At 44.1% G+C, this 19002-nt stretch overlaps 1 protein-coding gene across 2 annotated transcripts in view; it reads right to left on the bottom strand.

The window, feature by feature from the left end:
• The window catches only part of ALDH3A2 (aldehyde dehydrogenase 3 family, member A2), a 28105-nt gene extending 16458 nt beyond the window's left edge, over window positions 1-11647 (bottom strand). Inside the window, exons 1-6 of one of the 2 annotated variants that reach the window (XM_011958291.1) lie at window positions 11040-11647; window positions 8436-8667; window positions 7586-7671; window positions 5170-5378; window positions 3541-3658; window positions 154-295 (exon numbers count right to left, since the gene is read on the bottom strand). In XM_011958291.1, coding sequence (XP_011813681.1) covers window positions 154-295; window positions 3541-3658; window positions 5170-5378; window positions 7586-7671; window positions 8436-8667; window positions 11040-11192 — 940 coding nt within the window. In that variant the 5' untranslated portion in view covers window positions 11193-11647. The remainder of the gene's footprint in view (window positions 1-153; window positions 296-3540; window positions 3659-5169; window positions 5379-7585; window positions 7672-8435; window positions 8668-11039) is intronic. The other variant, XM_011958290.1, reaches the window with a different exon arrangement.
• Between the last annotated feature and the right edge of the window lie 7355 nt (window positions 11648-19002).

Genomic DNA, 19002 nt, shown 5'->3' with positions numbered 1-19002 from the left:
TTTATAACAAAAGCTACAGTATACCAGAAAGCAGGATTTAGTACTTCAACAATTAAATGCTATATATTTAATAGTTTATTTAGTGTTGATAAGTAGTGTCAGCAAAAACTGCCAAACTGCCATCTTCCCATAGGAAAGGAGAATTTCCATTACCTATGTAGCGTGTGGCCTCATCAGTCTCCCCACCAAAAGCTATCTTTTGTCCTTCAAGCAAACTTAGTATCCTCTTAAAATGACGAAGATTGATGATCCTTTCATAATCAGGAGACTCTTTTATATTTTCTCCATAAAATTCCTATTTAAAAGAACAGGAGTATATAAATGTCACAAAGACCCACAATTCAATTTCAGTGAGTACAAAATCCAGCCATGCCCCCAAATCAATCTGGTTTTATACCCTCACAGAATCTAACACCCCACCCCTCAAGTAATTTAACAGTAGTAAATTTCAGCTTTTCGGCAGGTCGAGGACTAGAAAATAAAGAGCACACACACACAGAAGACATCTATCACTGTCCATAGTTCCAAAGGTTCTTATGGATCTTACAGTCCACCCACGGGCCTTCACCTCCTGCGGCTGACAGTGGGAGCAGGCTGGGGTAAGTCTTGTTCTGCATCAGGGTTGCCTATGTGTTCACACATTGGCTGCGCCTGCTCTCCCCCTACAGTCAGTTCGGTAGTTACAGCAGAGACCCAAAGGTCTGCAAAGCCTGAAATATTTGCCACCTAGCCCTTTACAGAAAACAGTTGCCAATCTTTGCTCCATTTTGTTGTTTTGGTCTTCTTTGAACTGGTATTTCCACCACTTACACATGATGGTGAAACTACTCGAAGGATCAAAACACAGCTTTGGGAAATTACCAAGGTAAAAGAACCTCAATAATCATACAATCAGTATTTACTTTGTAAAACAAAATTACTGAATTGCTGCATCACTTCAAAGTCTTGGGAGAGTTCTCAATTGAATCTCAAATCAAAATGAACAGTGTTCATCCAACCTCTACCAAGAGCAATTCTCAAGTCTGGGTGGTCGGAATCCCTGGTGCAGCTTGCTAAAATGCATGTGCCTGAGCTCTGACTCCAGAGTCACCAACAGTAGTTTTCAGTGCTGAGTGTATCACAGAATTACCTGGAGGCCTCAGACAAGCTGAATCTTTGGAGGGTAAGGTTTGCAAACTTGTTTTTAAATGGTCCCCTAATGATTCTAACATGTAGCTTGAGAACCACTGTGTTAAGAGTATAAATGCCTCAAAGGCAGGCAGAGGCCCTTATTCCTTTGAAATTGAATTCATCACCACACTCAATTAAGCATTTCTCCAATTCCCAAATATTTTCAATCTCACAAGTATCTTTTAACGACTCTCTCTTCCCACATACCCTGAATCTGGGCAACTTTTCCTTCATGTGCTCATCTGGATCCATATTTAGTCCTATCACTAAAAATGATAGTCCAATACCCATATCAAGGCCCTAGCACCTCATCCCCAAAGTTACTCTGCCTGGAACACATGGTAAACTATTGCCCTGAACTTCCTGGTACACAATTTTCTTTTTTTTTTTTTTGAGACAGGGTCTCACTCTGTCACCTAGGCTGGAGTACAGTGGCACACTCTTGGCTCACTGCAGCCTCCGCCTCCCAGGAGGATCAAGCAATCTTCCTCCCTCAGCCTGCCAAGTAGCTGGGACCACAGGTACAAGCCACTACACCCGGATAATTTTTGTATTTCTTGTAGAGACAAGATTTTGCTACGTTGCCCAGCTGGTCTTGAATTCCTGGCCTCAAGCAATCTGTCTGCCTCGGCCTTCCAAAGTGCTGGGATTACAGGAGTGAGCCACCGTGCCCAGCCAATTTTCTCTCCTTTTTTTTTTTTTGAGACAGAATCGTACGCTGTCACTCAGGCTGGAGCACAGTAGTGCTATAATGGCTCATCGCAGCCTTGAACTCCTGGGCTCAAGTGATCCTTTTGGCTTCAGCCTCCTGAGTAGCTGGGACTATAGGCATGTGCTACCACGCACAGCTAACCTCTTTCTCTTTTGTAGAGACAGGGTCTCGTTATGTTGATCAGGCTGGTTTTGAACTCCTAGGCTCAAGCGATCTTCCTGCCTTAGCCTCCCAAAGTGCTCGGATTACAGGAGTGAGCCACTGCAACCGGCAACAATTTTCGTTTTCTTTTTTTTAAATTTTTTGAGACAAAATCTCATTCCATTACCCAGGCTGGAGTGTGGTAGCATGAACTCGGCTCACTGCAACCCCCACCTCCTGGGTTCAAGCAATTCTTGTGCCTCAGCCTCCCAAGTAGCTAGAATTATAGGTGCATGCCACCATGCCCGGCTAATTTTTGTATTTTTAGAGATGAGTTTTGCCATGTTGGCCAAGCTGGTCTGCAACTCCTCACCTCAAGTGATCAACCTGCCTCGGCCTCCCAAAGTGCTGGGATTACAGGCGTGAGCCACCATGTCCGGCCAACAGTTTTCATTTTCAGATCACATGCATTACTCTTTGGTGTTTCTGATCCTTCCTTTTAGTGCCAATTAACATCTGTCAAGTAAACAGTGACTACTCCAATAATTTCTTTCATATGAGGGGTTAATGACACTCACCCACTGCTGAACTCAGTCACACTGGTCGTCCTATTCTTATTATTTATTTATTTATTTATTTAAGACAGAATCTTGCTCTGTCACCCAGGAGTGCAGTGGCATGATCCTGACTCACTGCAACCTTTGCTTCCCGGGTTCAAGCAATTCTTGTCAGGGTTCAAGCGAATCTCGTGCCTTAGCCTCCTGAGTAGCTGGAATTACAGACATGCACCACCACCCCTGGCTAATTTTTTTTGTACTTTTAGTAGAGATGGGGTTTCATCACATTGGCCAGGCTGGTCTTGAACTTCTGACCTCAAGTGATCTGCCCGCCTCGGCCCCCCAAAGTGCTGGGATTACAGGCATGAGCCACCGTGCCCAGCCCCCATTCCTTTCTACCAACCTAAATTCTACATTTCCTTCAAGTCTTGGCTTGGGACTCTACCATGCAGTCTTCCTTGGTTCCTTCACTGCAGATATTTACTTTAAATACCCTGAAAGATTGCTAACTATACAAAGGGTACACTGTAAGTAGTTATTTAATTAAGTCACACCTCCAAACTACTGGCCACCCTAGGCCCTCTACTTACACAAAAACTGATAACCTTCATCAGCAATGGCCAATATGCCACAGGGTCTCTCTGATTATACCTAAAGGGTTGGCAACATTCCCTCAAAACCATGGACACACAATTATTTAACTTTTTTTAAAAAAGTATATGACACAACTAAATCAACTAGACAACCTAAGTAGATTTAACACCAAGGCAACCTTGCTCCCAGCAGATATTCTATGAAAGGTACACAGAGCATTTTCATATTAGTCAGTAAGTTCATTGAGTCACATATGCTTTTAAAATTTTCCTGAAGGGAGAAACAAATGGGGATGCTGCCTGCGAATAGTTCATTTGACTCCTTATCTTATTAAAATCAGTGGAATCAGATGTTTTAAATACAAACCTTCACCGTTTCCTTAATCTTCCACACAATTTGACTTTGGAGGGATGCTTCACAGAGAATATAATCAGGTGCAATGCAGGTTTGGCCACAATTCATGTATTTTCCCCAGGTTATGCGTCTGAGGGGAAAAAATCCAGAACAGCTATACAATTCAGTCAAATTTTCAATTGTTACATTGTGTTGTTTGAATGTTTTGCAACTAAAATAGATTCATATATTTATCTGGCAATTTTTATTAAAAAGTTAAAAACTCATTTCTAAATCAGTTGGTTGGAACTTAGAATGTATTTTCCAAATGAGGTAGAGTATTTTACACAGCAGGGAATTCTCACACCAGCTCATGGGAAACAGTACTTGGTAAACAGTGATGCCATTGCCTGCAGCAGGAAAAAGAGGAGAAGCAGCCTCCCAATGTCCTTTCCCCTCTCCCAGTCCAGCCAAAGGAAAGTCCTGGATGACAGGAGTTCGGTACAGACTCTCCTGGTTGTGGCTTTTGGCTTTGCCGGCAAGATGTTCAGGTATAAAGCAGGATGGCAGCCAGACTTCAAGGCTACCCTCCTCTTTATGGAGCCCTGCCCGACTTGGGAAGACCTTTCCCATGCATGGGCAGAAACTCACGCCCTGAACATTCACTAACTGAGGGTGTCCGGTTTTGGCAACAAGATTTCTACTTAGGAAACCAGCCTGGAACCCTGACCTGGCATCTCTGGAGGGGACAGAAAGCCACGCCACCCAGGGCAGAGAGTCATGAAGGGGAGAGAAAGTCACGCCACCCAGAGCAGAGTCAGTTCTATGATTTGGCACTTCTTAGTAGCTAAACCGGATTTAGCAGAGAGAACCTGAAACCTCTTATTTTCTGATTTTCAGATGCAAGATGTTATTCACAGTTAAAAAATGAGGAACATGGCCAGGCGCGGTGGCTCAAGCCTGTAATCCCAGCACTTTGGGAGGCCGAGACGGGCGGATCACGAGGTCAGGAGATCGAGACCATCCTGGCTAACATGGTGAAACCCCATCTCTACTAAAAATACAAAAAAACTAGCCGGGCAAGGTGGTGGGTGCCTGTAGTCCCAGCTACTCCGGAGGCTGAGGGAGGAGAATGGCATAAACCCGGGAGGTGGAGCTTGCAGTGAGCTGAGATCCGGCCACTGCACTCTAGCCCAGTCGAGAGAGCAAGACTCCGTCTCAAAAAAAAAAAAACAAATGAGGAACACTCGTTTTGTCCACAAAGGATCTCAGTTAAGAGATTAGCGTAATACCCCCTCTCAAATGGGAATTTAAAGATTTTATTTGGCGCACACAATACTTTGGATTATGTACTTCACAGATCACTGGCCAGAAGAACATTAAATTTCTTGCTAGATCTAGCTGTAATCTTGAGGACAGAAATAACTTTTTCAAAATTCCTAAGGACAATCACACGATGTCAGGACTTACAGCTCACCATTTTTGACGGTGGCACCAAGAGAAAGTGAAAGACTCCTGTTACTCTTGATGACATCGACCACCAAAGTTTAACGATGTATCTTGGAGCCATAAGGTATGGGGTTCAAATGCAAAGAGTAACATTGTCAGGAAAAGTCTCTACTGTGCTGGGAAAACCGCAGAAAATCAGAGAGCCAGACTCACCTGCAAACAATGTCCAGGTCACAATCCTTATCAATATAACATGGACTTTTCCCTCCCAGTTCAAGAGTCACAGGGGTCAGATGCTTGGCAGCAGCTTCCATGACAATTTTGCCAACCGCAGTATTTCCCGTATAGAAAACGTGGTCAAATCGCTGCTTCAGGAGCTCCGTGGTTTCCTCAACACCACCATTAATAACAATATAGAGGTCCTCAAAGAAAGAGAAACACAAACTCTTGCACTGCCAAATTTATCCTAACATCTTAACATCAGCAATCTCTTCAACATAAACATGTAGCATTCAGTAAAACCCAGAGAGTGTCAAGACCAGTCCCTGTGAGGGATGGGAGAGGGAGCTGACCAAGGACAAGAGAACACACAGTCCGCTGGCATCTGGGAAGCATGAACTCACATAGAACCAACCTGGAGACTCGGTTTTTTACATGAGCTCAGCAACAAAGACACTAAGGAGAACAAATGGTTGAATTTGACCAGGGAAAATGCATGAGATGTGGGTGTATGCAGAAGTGACTCTGGTGAAGAATGGCTCCCACAGGACAGGTCCCATCTGCATATCTTAGTCTGAATGTTCTCTGTCTCACAACAGAGTAGGCTCAGCCCATGCTATTCTGAATGGTATACCCGGCACAATAGCTGAGAGCGCTTGCTTTTGAAGTGTATCTGGTTTGAATCTGGGCTCTGCCACTCACTAGCTTATTTGACTTTAGGCAAGCTACTGAACATCTCTGAGCCTCAATTTCCTCATCTGGTACTGGGAGAATTCACGTAGCTTCTGTGGACTGAGCCCATCTACGCATTGTGCTATCATTACCAGCTGTTCTAAGAGATAACACCTTAGACAATAACAGCATGAAAAGTAAGAGAACAGATGCAACCAAGGAAGAGAGAGGTATTCAAGACTCCAAGGTGGAAGTGTAAAGTAAAAGTTGGCTTGTTGATCTCATGTTTCCACTTGATCTCCTGTTCTGAAGGCGAATTAGTTTCATTCACTTCATAGTTCAGCTGCCCAACAAATGTTTCAAGCTTTAACTTTTCTATGACTTAATCTACATAGCATACATTATTAACCCCCCCCAACACAGTAACTGAAGCTGGTAGGGCATTATTATCCTCCTCATCTGGACAGTCAGTTATTGAATAATTTACCCCTGGTCAGGGGCAAAGCAGTACCTTCAACCTCTATCTTCTGGTTCTAAGTCCTATTCAATCCTTGACATCTCACTGTCTTCCATTTCATCTTTCTTGATTGGATCATTACAGCTATTAGAACAAAATAGTTCTAACAAAGAGAACAATATCATTCCAAGAACCAGAACTGGCCTCAAGCCATTACAAGTTGATGTACAGAATACAGGTTAAGATATTTTTAAGCTGTCTTTCGATGAAAGCTAAATGAAGACTCCTCTCTGCAGCAACTCATGTAGAACTCGGCAGTGCCAATTTCTTCGTGGCATCATTAACTTCCTCCCCAGGAGGGCATAAGAACCTCTGACTCAGACAGATGAACTACCCTGCAGTTGAGCAGATCATTTTCTTTATTCAGTTGATATTCTTAAATGCCAGCATGTTAAGTCAGTGTGAGGATACGTCCTCTAGTTCAGGAGGGCACTTTTTGTGTGTGTGTGGCATGTTTTCATGCCACAGACATGTCTTTTTTGAAAGCAGAAGTACTCTTATAGGCTGGGTGCAGTGGCTCACACCTATAATCCCAGCACTTTGGGAGGCCAAGGTGGACGGATCACCTGAGGTCAGGAGCTCAAGACCAGCCTGGCCAACATGGTGAAACCCCATCTCTACCAAAAATACAAAAACTAGCTGGGCGTGGTGGTACATGTCTGTAATCCCAGCTACTTGGGAGGCTGAGGCAGGAGAATCACTTGGACCCAGGAGGCGAGGGTTGCAGTGAGCCGAGATCCCACCACAGCACTACAGCCTGGGTGAGAGAGCAAGATTCCATCTCAAAAAACAACAAAAAAGAGAACTCTTATATAATCATATAAAAGTACATTTTGTTAGAACAAAAGAAATTATTAGTAACAGAAATACGTTAGCACCCAGCACAGTACCAGTCCCTCACTAAATCATCCATTAAATGAAAACACCTAAAATCACGTTAGCTCAAATAAAGATTATTCCAAAATGCCAAACAGACAGAATCTGTGAACAGCAGGAGTACATACCCATGAAGTCATGGGCCTACATATATTGTGTAACCTCTACAGTCGGGTGACTCCACAATGTACTTTGGAACTGAACTCCTTTTACTAAGCCAATTGCTGAAGGCTTAAAGAAACTGCAATCGGGTCCCGGCCAGCAATAACATGCAATAGCAAGAAAATCAAATGTGTGTTTTCCACAGTAAACACGTATGTTGAAGATGGGTCAAGAAATTCTTACCTGGTCTAAATACTGAGGGAGAAGCTTAGCCACGATCTTGGCTGTATTTTCACTCAGTTCAGAAGGCTTGATAATCACAGCATTTCCTAAACAAAGTAAAAAGTAGAACAGTATCATCTAATGCTTAACTGTAATAGCTACCAAAATGGCGTTCAGTGGGAAGTACAGGCTAGGTACTCCCAATTATTTCTGCAGCTCTCAATGCTGCACATCCTCATAATGAGCATAAGAGCTCACCTCACTTTCTCTTCAAAGGCTAACTCCTTAGCTGTCATCATCTTCAGGTCACTGTCAATGGGTTCCATCAGCCTTTCCCACTCCTCCAACTTTCTATCACTTTTCTCCCACTTCTGCCCCTAGATTGTCCTCTCTGCCCGGGAATTATTGGGCAAATGAGCGATTTCAACATACAGCTCTCTATCTGGATCCTGCAAAGTGAGAAATTAATCTCCTGGCATTTGCTACATACCCAAGCTAGCATTACTCTCATAGCCTTTATTTGAATGAAGAAACTGGTCAGACAGAATCAAATGGTTCATCCAAAGCCAGAGCCAGCAACTGAAACCATATTAGAATATGGATGCCTGACTCCAAACTCCTGGGCCTATTGACTCAGACACCTTTATACTTCCACAGGTTCATTCTCCACGTGCTTCAAAACATAGCCACACAAATCTCCTCAGCAGCCCATTTAAAAATATGTATGATATGAATGAATTCTCAGTACACTGGTGGTATAAACAAAGGCAAATCACCAAAGTAAATGCATTTAATTAGCCACTATCCTTAATTTACAAATGAGAAAATAAGCCTCCCTAAAAAGGTATATAGACATAAGCTGGCACCAGACCTGCAGCGATGGCTCCTATCAGTGGCTGAATGCTGAGAACAAAGGGGTAGTTCCAAGCTCCGATTATCAGCACCACTCCCAGAGGCTGTGGCTGAATATAGGCCTCATCCAACATGGTGAGCAGGTTCTTCTTAACTGGTTTAGCAGTAACCCATTCAGGAAGATTCTCAAGCATAAAATCAATTTCCCCAAGGACAGTAATGACTTCCTGACTGTACGCATTGAATTCACTCTGTTATAAGAGAATCACAGTTAATCCTGCAGAGTAAGTATGATATACTTGGCCCTGAATGTCAAAACACTCAAGCCAGGTACACCTGCAGTGACAACAACTGGCATTATCAGACTAGCTGGTTTGCCATTCAGACTCCTTTTGCACCCTTCACGCCCTTGATAAGGGCTTGCTAATTCTCTAATATATTAAAAAAAAATCAAAGATTATTTCAGGGAGTAGTAACACTAGTAGTAGTAGTAGTCCCACTAGTAAATCCTTCTTTACTAATCCACACCCTTTAAAAGCCAGGCTTAGGCTGGGCGCGGTGGCTCAAGCCTGTAATCCTAGCACTGTGGGAGGCCAAGATGGGCGGATCACAAGGTCAGGAGATCGAGACCATCCTGGCTAACACGGTGAAACCCCGTCTCTACTAAAAAAATACAAAAAACTAGCCGGGTGTGGTGGCGGACACCTGTAGTCCCAGCTACTCGGGAGGCTGAGGCAGGAGAATGGCGTAAACCCGGGAGGCGGAGCTTGCAGTGAGCTGAGATCCGGCCACTGCACTCCAGCCTGGGCGACAGAGCGAGACTCCGTCTCAAAAAAATAAATAAGTAAATAAAAGCCAGGCTTAAATATTACCTCTTACAGGAAGATTTCCTTGAGGAACAAAGGTCTGCTCTGATCATACTTTCTATATCACAGTAATTATGCTGTTGATCTGCATCTTAATATTTCACCTTTAATGCACTGGTTTATAACTATTACTCACATTTTATCTGTGTATGCTCTGTTTCCCAACCAAGTTTAAAACTCTTGGGGACAGGGAACTTATTATATTTCTTGAGTCATCCTATATATACACATACTCACATAAACATTTAGTTCTTCAAGAATGATTAAATGACACAGTCTTTTCGGAATCTTAATTATCCCATCTTGTTTATTTAATGTCACAGCCCCTTTCCACCAAAAGTACTCTAAATTTTATAGTTGCTACTAGTACTACTACTGTTATGACTTATTAAAATAATCTTTGATTGAGGGGATTGTGGGGAAGGGAAAAATCACAAACCCAGAGTAAAGCTTTGCTATACATGTAATGCAGATAAAAAGTAAAAACAAGATGACGGCCTTGTGCCTGTAGTCCTAGTATCTGGGAGGATGGGGCAGGAGGACTGCTTGAGCCTAGGAGCTGGAGGCTGCAGTGAGTTATGATTGAGTCACTCTCAGCCTGGGTAATAAAGGGAGACCTCGTCTCTTTAAAAAAAAAAAAAAAAAAGTAACTATTATCAGAAAACATAGAGGAATATGCTTAAACACCCTAAAACATTACTTAAAACTTTGCTACCACAGGCCAGGGGTGGTGGCTCACACCTGTAATCCCAGCACTTTGGCAGGCCCAGGCAGGTGGATCACTTGAGGCCAAGAGTTCAGGACCAGCTTGGTCAACATGGTGAAATTCCATCTCTACTAAAAATACAAAAATTAGCCGGGCATGGTAGCACACGCTGTAATCCCAGCTACTGAGGAGGCTGAGGCAAGAGAATCGCTTGAACCCGAGAGGTGGAGGTTGCAGTGAGCCGAGATCGCACTACTGCACTCCCACCTGGGAGACACAGTGAGACTCTGTCTTAAAAGCAAAACAACAAGCAAACATACAAACACACACACACACACAAATCAAAACAATAAAAACTTTGCTACACAAAGCGTGTATCCAAAAGAGGCATATGATATCACTGGGGACCTTGTTAGAAACTTGGAATCTCAGATCCCACCCCCGACGTACTGAACAATAATTTGCATTTTAACAAGATCCCCAGGTGTCTGTTAGTGCATTAAAATTTGAGTAGAACTGACCTAATAACACACAAAGTTATGAAGAAAAATTTGAGTGCAACTATAACTTAAAAACAAAACTCTGTCTACAAAAGGAACCATAAACAAAGCTAAAAGGCAAGAAATAGACCCAGAGGCTGGTCTGAGGGTAATGGATTATTCAGAACTTATTAATATTACTGTCACTAAAGTTGGTATACAACTCTCCCACTGCTAAATTTTACTGGCTTTAAAAGAAAAAAAGAAAGAAACCCAAAGAAAGTATATACAATACGGTAAACTGACAAATTACTGAAATCCAGAATATACAGAGTTCCTACACATCATAAGGAAAAGAATCACAAATGTAACAGAAAAATGGACAACAATAGAGTGCTAGAGGACAGGGAAAGTCAGAGGGAACTTTGGCTTTATCTGTATTGCTGGGGATCATACTCCCAGTGCTGGAGTAATCCGAAATGTAAAAGCAAAAACAAAACCCAGCAGAAGCTCCGGCCCGCAAGTGCGCGGCTGGGGCCAGCTTCCCCGCGCCCCGCCGCACGCGTGCGTACCTTGCACAGGTCCGCGGCGATGGCCGCCAGGATGTCCTTCTCGCGCTCCTGCACCATCCTCCGCAGGGCCTCCAGCTGCTGCAGCCGAAACCGCAGGGATCGCGACCGTCCGGACAGGAATGCCTGGCGGACCCGCTGTACTTCGCGCTCCATGGCCTGGTCCTGCAGAGAACTGCACGGTCGGAGGGCGCTGGGGCGTGGGAGGCGGGATGCAGGCAGGTGCGGGCCTTGCCTCCCCTCCCTCCGCCTCCCTCCGGGGGTTGTCTTCACCGCCGACCCGCAGCCACAACTCACTCGCCCAGGGCTAGCTCGCTCGCTCAGCCGCGGCCTGCGGGCCCGCCTAGTCCCACTGCCAGACCCAGTTGGGGCTGACTGAGCTTGACCCAAAACCTTGCGCCTATTGGCCCGGGAGGCCCACGTGACAGCCGCCGGCCGGACGGCGGCCTCGCCCACGCGAGCCCCCGCCCTCCCCCGGATTCTGGCAGCAGGCTAGGATGTGGGGGCTGGAGTGCGCAGTGCGGGAGCGGAGCGCGGCCACGGGCCCGGGAGCGGCGGGGCGGTGTAGGGATGGAGGGAAGGTGTTGGCCATCCTACTGAGAGCGCCCCGGGGCAGCCCCAGAACGGACGAAGAGGAATCCTGGAGGAGCAGGCGGAGAGCGCGCCGCTGGCAGTGGGCGCCCGGCCGGAAGCGTCCGGACTGCAACGGAGAGCCGTCTCCGCTCCGGCACGCTCAGAGGGGTTCCCTCCTCCATTTCGTGGCTCTTCAAACGTGGCCAGATGGACGGAGTAGGAGGCCTAGCGCTCCCTTTTGTGCTTCCCTGTCCCGTGTTCCTTCCTTCAGCGAGGAGCTGCCTCGACTTGACCGGCACTGACCGTCCGGGTTCCCTGGAGAGCTAGTCCCTGAGGGCGGAAAGCCCGGGTTCATCTCCCGCGGAGCCGGGACAGTGGTCATTTCCTTCGTGCACAAGCATCATCCTCGCACGTCCGTTACTCAGAGCTTCTCCCCAGGCTGCATTTGTCCCGCGGCACACCCTTACATGTTCCCGCTCCCAAGAGAGAACCCGCTGCCCTCAGGTTTCCCCCACCCGCCTTACTGCCTTTTGGGCGACAGACTTCAGCTCTCGTCACTACTCAGCAGCAGTTGGCTCAGCTGATCGGTCCTGTCTTGTGGAAAGCTTTCTTTTCTTTACCATTTCCCTGCACTCTTCTGCACTTTTCTTTTTAGCTCACTGGCCGGGTTCTCTGGGTTTTCCTTTGCTGGATTTTTCTCCCCTTCCTGACCTCTTAGGTGTTCAGGTGCCCAGGGCTTAGTACGAGGTCTTCTTATCTTTTCACAGCCACTTCCTCCTGTAATCCCATGGATGGTGCTCACAGAAGGCTGTAATCCCAGCCTTTCCTCTGAACTCCAGAGGCTATATTTGTGAAAAGAAAATAACTCCGGGCCCTGGCCCAAATGAACCCCCCACTTACACACAAAACAACAAAAACCCACCAGAAGGAAAAAATTAAGCAGAAAGCTGAGTCATGCAAGAAACTGCCTTTCTGTATGTTCCAAAGCAGATAGCTACAGATAAAAGGTTAAATGTCCCCACAGGTAGCTGCCCTGTCCTCACCTTATTTTAGTGAAGTGCTGATTCACAGAGCTGGAGGCAAATACATAATTGATTATTTCCCTGCCTGTTCCTTTTTCTATTTGTGCAGTGTGTGGATTCAGTAATGACCATGTTCTCCTCCTTTCCCCTCCAGCCCGCTCCTCCCTTTTAAATATTGAAGCCCTCAAAATCATATTTAGATAAAGGCATAGACCTCCCTCCCAAGCATGTCCTTTACCTTGGCAAAATAAACTTCCAAACTGATTGAGAGCTGGTTTTGGTTTACAAACTGGCAGCCAAAGGAAGTGACTCTGAGTGGAGGTAGCCCTGATCTTTGACAAATCTATCAGTGCTTGGTACCAGCTTGGGCTATTTTTATTACTCAAACAGGACAATTTGCTGAGATCTGGGAGCTCCACACTCCAGAGAATCCCTGGTCTCCCAAAATTTAGTTGAGATATAAGGTTTGTTTTGCTGTACACCTCTTTTCTGCAGTTTTACTTAACTCCCAACAAGGAAGGCGAGTTTTCCTGCTTCCAGGACGCTGGAGAGCAGGCAACTCGTTTCTGGAATTTCATCTGGCTTCCAGCAGGGAAGGTGAGTCTGAGTTTTTTTCCTCCTTCTAAAATAGTAAAGAGCAGTCTTGAGCCTGGGCCCTGTTCCTAGGTAAGGACCTGAATTGGAGTTTGGTCTTGGAAACTCACCTTAGTGACTAAAGTTAACATTAACAACCAACTGGTCTTAATTTCTCCTTACCATTAGAGCACTCAATAATACAAATTGTGCGATCGTTTATTTTGCTTAACAGTTTCTTTGTTTGTTTCTGTTGTTGTTTTGGTCTTTTTCCCATTGGGCTCGACCAGCTCTACCTGACTTGGTCAAATCTGAAGGAAAGTTGAAAATATGGAGAATAAGGCCTTTGAATTGGCTAAATTACCACAGATGAGGGGAAAAAAATGAAAAAGAAAAAAGCAGGCCGGGCATCCTGATGGTTTCCCTGCTTCTACCCTTTTGGGTTTTTTTTTTTTTTGAGACAAGGTGTCACTCTTGTCACCCAGGCTGGAGTGCAGTGGCCCTGATCATGACTCACTGCAGCTTCCAACTCCCAGGCTCAAGTGATCCTCCCACCTCAGCCTCCCAAGTAGTCGGGACTACAGGTATGTGCCACCACGGCTGGCTAAATTTTTTTGTATTTTTTGTAGAGATGGGGACTTGCTATGTTGGCCAGGCTGGTCTCCGACTCCTGGGCTCAAGCGATCCGCCTCCTTCAATCTCCTGAAGTGCTAGAATTACAGATGTGAGCCACCTCGCCGGCCCCCTGCTTCTACTCTTGACTCTAGAGGTTGTTATTTTTCAATTCTACACTTGCCCTTTTATACTCTACTGCGGGGGCCTAGAGTGTGTGAACCCCATTTCCCAGGCTGTCATGCCTGCTGGCTTCTGCCAGTAGGGGGCACTACAAGGAAATCAGAAGGCAGGAGATAGAGAGTAACTTACTGCTTCTGGATTCAATCGTGTGGCAGTTGCTGCCCATTTCTATAGTGAAAGTGGAGGAGGGATTATTCTTTAGGAATTCCTTCCATGGTCAAGGTGGCATCTCTCTAGTAGACAGAGGATGAAAGTGATAGGTCTCCAAATGGCACAGTAGCTGGTGCAGTTCCATGGGTTCCAGCTAAGGGTATTTTTAGCTGCTTTTTTTTTTTTTTTAATCTATAATGTCATCCCATTATTCTTTTTGACATCTATTACTCTTAAAATTACCTCTACATGAATTAACTAGTTTCTCTTTCATGACTGGACTCTGATAACACTTTGTTGTAGGCTGTTTTCCACCTAGCCGTTGGTGTCCGAAGGTACCCTGATCATGTTAATTCACTGCTTAAAACTTTCCAACAGCCTCCTCTCATGTTTAGAATGAAATTCAGAACGTGAATTTTCTATACATATTCTACAAGCCCTAAATGCCCTGGCCCCTAACGACATCTTCAACCTCTTTGTGTAGGATTCTCCCACTTAGTTCCAGCCAGAGCGGCTCCCTTGCTGTACACTACTGAGCACTCTAAACGCGTTCCCAGCCCAGGGCTTTTGCATTGTTTCCTTTGCCTGTAGTGTCCAGCTATCATTCTCACGTAATTCAATTTCTGCTTCAATATTACCTCCCTAAAGAAGCCTTCCCTGACGACCATGTCTAAAATATCAGTCTCTGCTACTTTCTGTCCCTGACCCTGTTTTATTTTTCTTAATATAAATGTATCTGTTTGTTTGTTGTTTTTAATGTGTCTTCCTCACTGGAATGTCTTGTAAAGTCAGGGTCTTTGTTGTTCATGTTCATTGTAATGTTAGTACCTTGAATAGAATCTGGCCCACAGTAGGTGCTAGTAAGTGTTTACTGAATGAATGAATGAATGCTACACTCTCACATACTCTAGTCTTAGTGTCTTGGCACTGTCTACTTTTGCGGCTTTCTCAACAACCTGTAACTTGAAGCTTAAGGAGATTCATGATAAAGCAAGGAAATTAGCAAGACCATCAAACTCTTCACCTCTACTTCTCACTTGCCTGCTTTGGACAAATACAAAAAAATCCAGCCCATCTGGAAATACCATGGTTAAAGTTGGGAGACAGTAGATGAGAAGGCAAACAGGCTTACATAACAAAGAAAAACAGTAGCCTCCAACATATACACAAAGTGTTTAATTCAGTTATGTAAGTAACTGAGGAGTGCTTGTGCATAGGAAGCCAGCCAACCAATATCAGTATCTAGAACCGTGTAGCAGCAATGTTTAAATCAGCTCAAAGTCTGCCACAGAGTGTACCCAATAATCTTTGTTTATCTGATCTGAAAGAGTAACCAGTTCTAAATGCTGAGATAATAAATATGTAAATTGAGCTATGAATCATGCTTCCATTTTTTAAAAAAATGTAAATAATGGGCTGGGTGCGGTGGCTTACGCCTGTAATCCTAGGACTTTGGGAGGCCGAGGCAGGTGGATCACCTGAGGTCGGGAGTTCAAGACCAGCCTGACCAATATGGAGAAACCCCGTCTCTACTAAAAATACAAAATTAGCCGGGGTGGTGGCGCATACCTGTAGTCCCAGCTACTCGGGAGGCTGAGGCAGGAGAATCGCTTGAAGCTGGGAGGCGGAGGTTGCGGTGAGCCAAGATCGCACCATTGCACTCCAGCCTGGGCAAAAATAGTGACATTCCATCTCAAAAAAAAAAAAAAGTAAATAATGAACAGAATTCCAGTGTGGCATTAGAACAGGAATCGGCTTTACCTAGGGCAAATTAATCACTGAGTAGCGAAGAACTGCTGCTTTTGCTGAGGATAAGATGTGAGGATTTATTCCCTTCTCTTCTCTTATCTTCTCTCCTCTCCTCTCCCCTCCCCTCCCCTCTTCTCTTCTCTTTGTCTCACTCTGTCACCCAGGCAGGAGTGCAGTGGCGCAATCTCAGCTCACTGCGCCTCCTGGGTTCAAGCGATTCTCCTGCCTCAAGCTCCTGAGTAGCTGGATTATAGGCGCCTGCCACCATGCCCAGCTAACTTTTGTATTTTCAGTAGAGACGAGGTTTCACCATTTTGGTCAGGCTGGTCTCAAACTCCTGATCTCATGATCTACCACCTCAGCCTCCCAAAGTGCTGGGATTGCAGGAATGAGCCACTATGCCCGGCCGAAGATTTCTTACAAACGAGGTACTCTGATTTTAATGGCATAATCACCAAGAGTTTCTACCAACTCTTGAACATTTTCTTTATTAGTTAGAAAAATCAACTGATGGCATTTTGTTGGGCATATTTTAAAATTACATCCAAGTGCTTTAACAGAACAAGGTGATACATTTATGGAACCAAAGAGAGGACTGGGAATTCTTTTACTACACTCCCAAGCTGAAACATCCTCCCTTCAGCTTTTGAATATAATACACCATTGATTTAAGTAGCTATGGGTAATGAAATCACCACAGTGGGATATAGGGGTAAGGAGTGAGTCCTCACAGACCACTCCTTTCAGGAATGCAGTAGACTGTAGTGATTTTAGTATGCCTGCCCACTATACTTTTCCATCCTCCTTTTTCAGCTAAAAAAAACAAGTTTTTGTTTTTGTTTTTATTGTGGGTTATCTACTCCATGACCCTTCTCCACCACAACCTTTAGATCTTTGATCTCCTCAGTTGTCAGCAGAGAGAGTTTTCTTAAAGGCAAGGATGAAACAGACACTTTTAATTATTTAAACCTCAGGAGGACTAAGGTAATGAGTGTGTACCCAGGAGTTCTTTCTACCTTCTGGCCCAAATTTCATTACATTTTCATTGGATACTACATAAATACAAAACAGTGCCTACAGTAAATTATTACAGAGTTTACCTACCTGTGTCTACGACCCAGAACATTACCAGCATTCCTCTTAGGCCCCTACCCAGTCACCACTACAGAATTTCTGGGTGAAAGTAAATACATGTGTAACTTCAGAGGCCAAATAATTTTTCAGCGTGTTTATACCAATTTATATTCCCCACCAGTGATGTGTGACACAGTCTAGCAGCTCCTTTCTAAAACTTGATTTTAAAAAAATTACCCATTCTGGTGGATGCGTAGTGATTTTTTTTTTTTTTTTTTGACAGAGTCTCAAAAAAAAAGGAGTGCAGTGGTGTAATCTCAGCTCACAGCAACCTCTGCTTCCTGGGCTCAAGGGATCCTCTCACTTTAACCTCCCTAGTTGTTCGCATTACAGGTGCATGCCACCATGCCTGGCTAATTTTTATATTTTTAGTAGAGACAGGGTTTTGCCATGTTGCCCAGGCTAATCTCAAACTCCTGAGCTCAAGAGATCCACTGGCCTCGGCCTCCCAAAGTGCTGGGGTTACAGGTGTGAGCCACTGCACCCAGCTTGTAGTGATAACTCCTGGTGATGTTGACTTGCATTTCCCTAGTGACTAATCATGATGGGCACCTTTTCATGTGTATTGACTATTTGCACATATTTCCATAGCTGGGAATAGCAGATTTTATGAAAGGTGTTTAAGATAGCAGACCTGAATTGAAGCCTCAGACTGCCTTGGATACCTTTCCTAACTTTCAACACACTCTTCTTCAGCAAATGCCAATATAAATGCTTGTGTTCACAGATCAGTAATAGAAAAGAACAAACACAGGTCCATAGACACTACACACACGTACACGTGCATGTAACTCTAAGGAAAAAGGAGATACCTTTACAAAAGATGAAGCATTCTGATGTGTAATTCTCACAATCTATTAAGACACTGAAACATGGTCTTTGGGGGCGGGAGCGGAAGAGTTAGCCCAAAGGAAGGCTGTGGGGGATTAAATAATAGATTATAAGAAAATAGGAGAGGGCAAACTCGAAACTCAGGAAGGAAAGAGGAGAGAAAAGCACACCTTGATAGAGATGAAAGTCACATGAGAACAAAAGGTAAGAGATACAAAAAGAGCAGTCTGACAAAATTACAAAAAATGAAAAGGAGACAAATGATTCCACTTACATGGTATACTTAGAGTAGTCAAATTCATAGAAACAAAAAGTAGAACAGTGGTTACTCAGGGCTGGGGCAGGGGGCAAGGGAAGCAGTTACGGTAACAGAGCTGCTGCTTGATGGGGACAGAGTTTCCATTTGGAATGATGAAAAAGTTCTGGAGGTAAATACTGGCGATGATTGCACAACATTGTGAATGTACTTAATGCCACTGAATTGTTCACTTAAAAATGATTAAAATGGTAAAATATACATAAAAGATACAAAAAAATACATAAAACATGTGGATGTAAGTTTTCAGCTCATTAGCTGGTGTGTGCTTATTGAAGACCTATGCTTAGCTTTGTAAGAAACTGCAAAACTCTTCCAAAGTGACTGTACCATTCATCATGCATTCCTACCAATATATGAGAGTTCCTGCTGCGCCACATCCTTGCCAGCATTTGGTGATGTAAGTGCTTTGGATTTTAGCCATTCTCATAGGTGTGTAGTGGTAACTCATTGTTTTATTGCTAATTCCCTGATGACACATAATGTTGAGTATCTTTACACATCTTTATTTGCCATCTGTATAGATTCTTCGGTGACATGTCTGTTTAGACCATTTTTAATTGGGTTGCTTTTTATTGTTGAGTTTAAAGAGTTATTTGTGTATTTTAGATAAATAGCCTTTATATCAGATGTTTTTACAAAGATTTTCTCATAATCCTTGGCTTGTCTTTTCATTCTATTAACAGTGGGATATAGTAAAAAAACAGTGTTTTTTTACAGAGCAATTTTAAAATTTTAATGAAGTCCAATTTATGAATTTTTTCTTTCATGAATTGTGCTTTTGGTTTTGTATCTAAAAAGTCATTGCAAAACTCAAGGCCAC

The sequence above is a fragment of the Colobus angolensis genome, unplaced genomic scaffold, assembly GCF_000951035.1.
Source record: "Colobus angolensis palliatus isolate OR3802 unplaced genomic scaffold, Cang.pa_1.0 Scaffold466, whole genome shotgun sequence".
NCBI lineage: Eukaryota > Metazoa > Chordata > Mammalia > Primates > Cercopithecidae > Colobus > Colobus angolensis.
The sequence above is the reverse complement of the archived record's forward strand: the minus strand, read 5'-3'. Positions and strand labels throughout refer to the sequence as shown.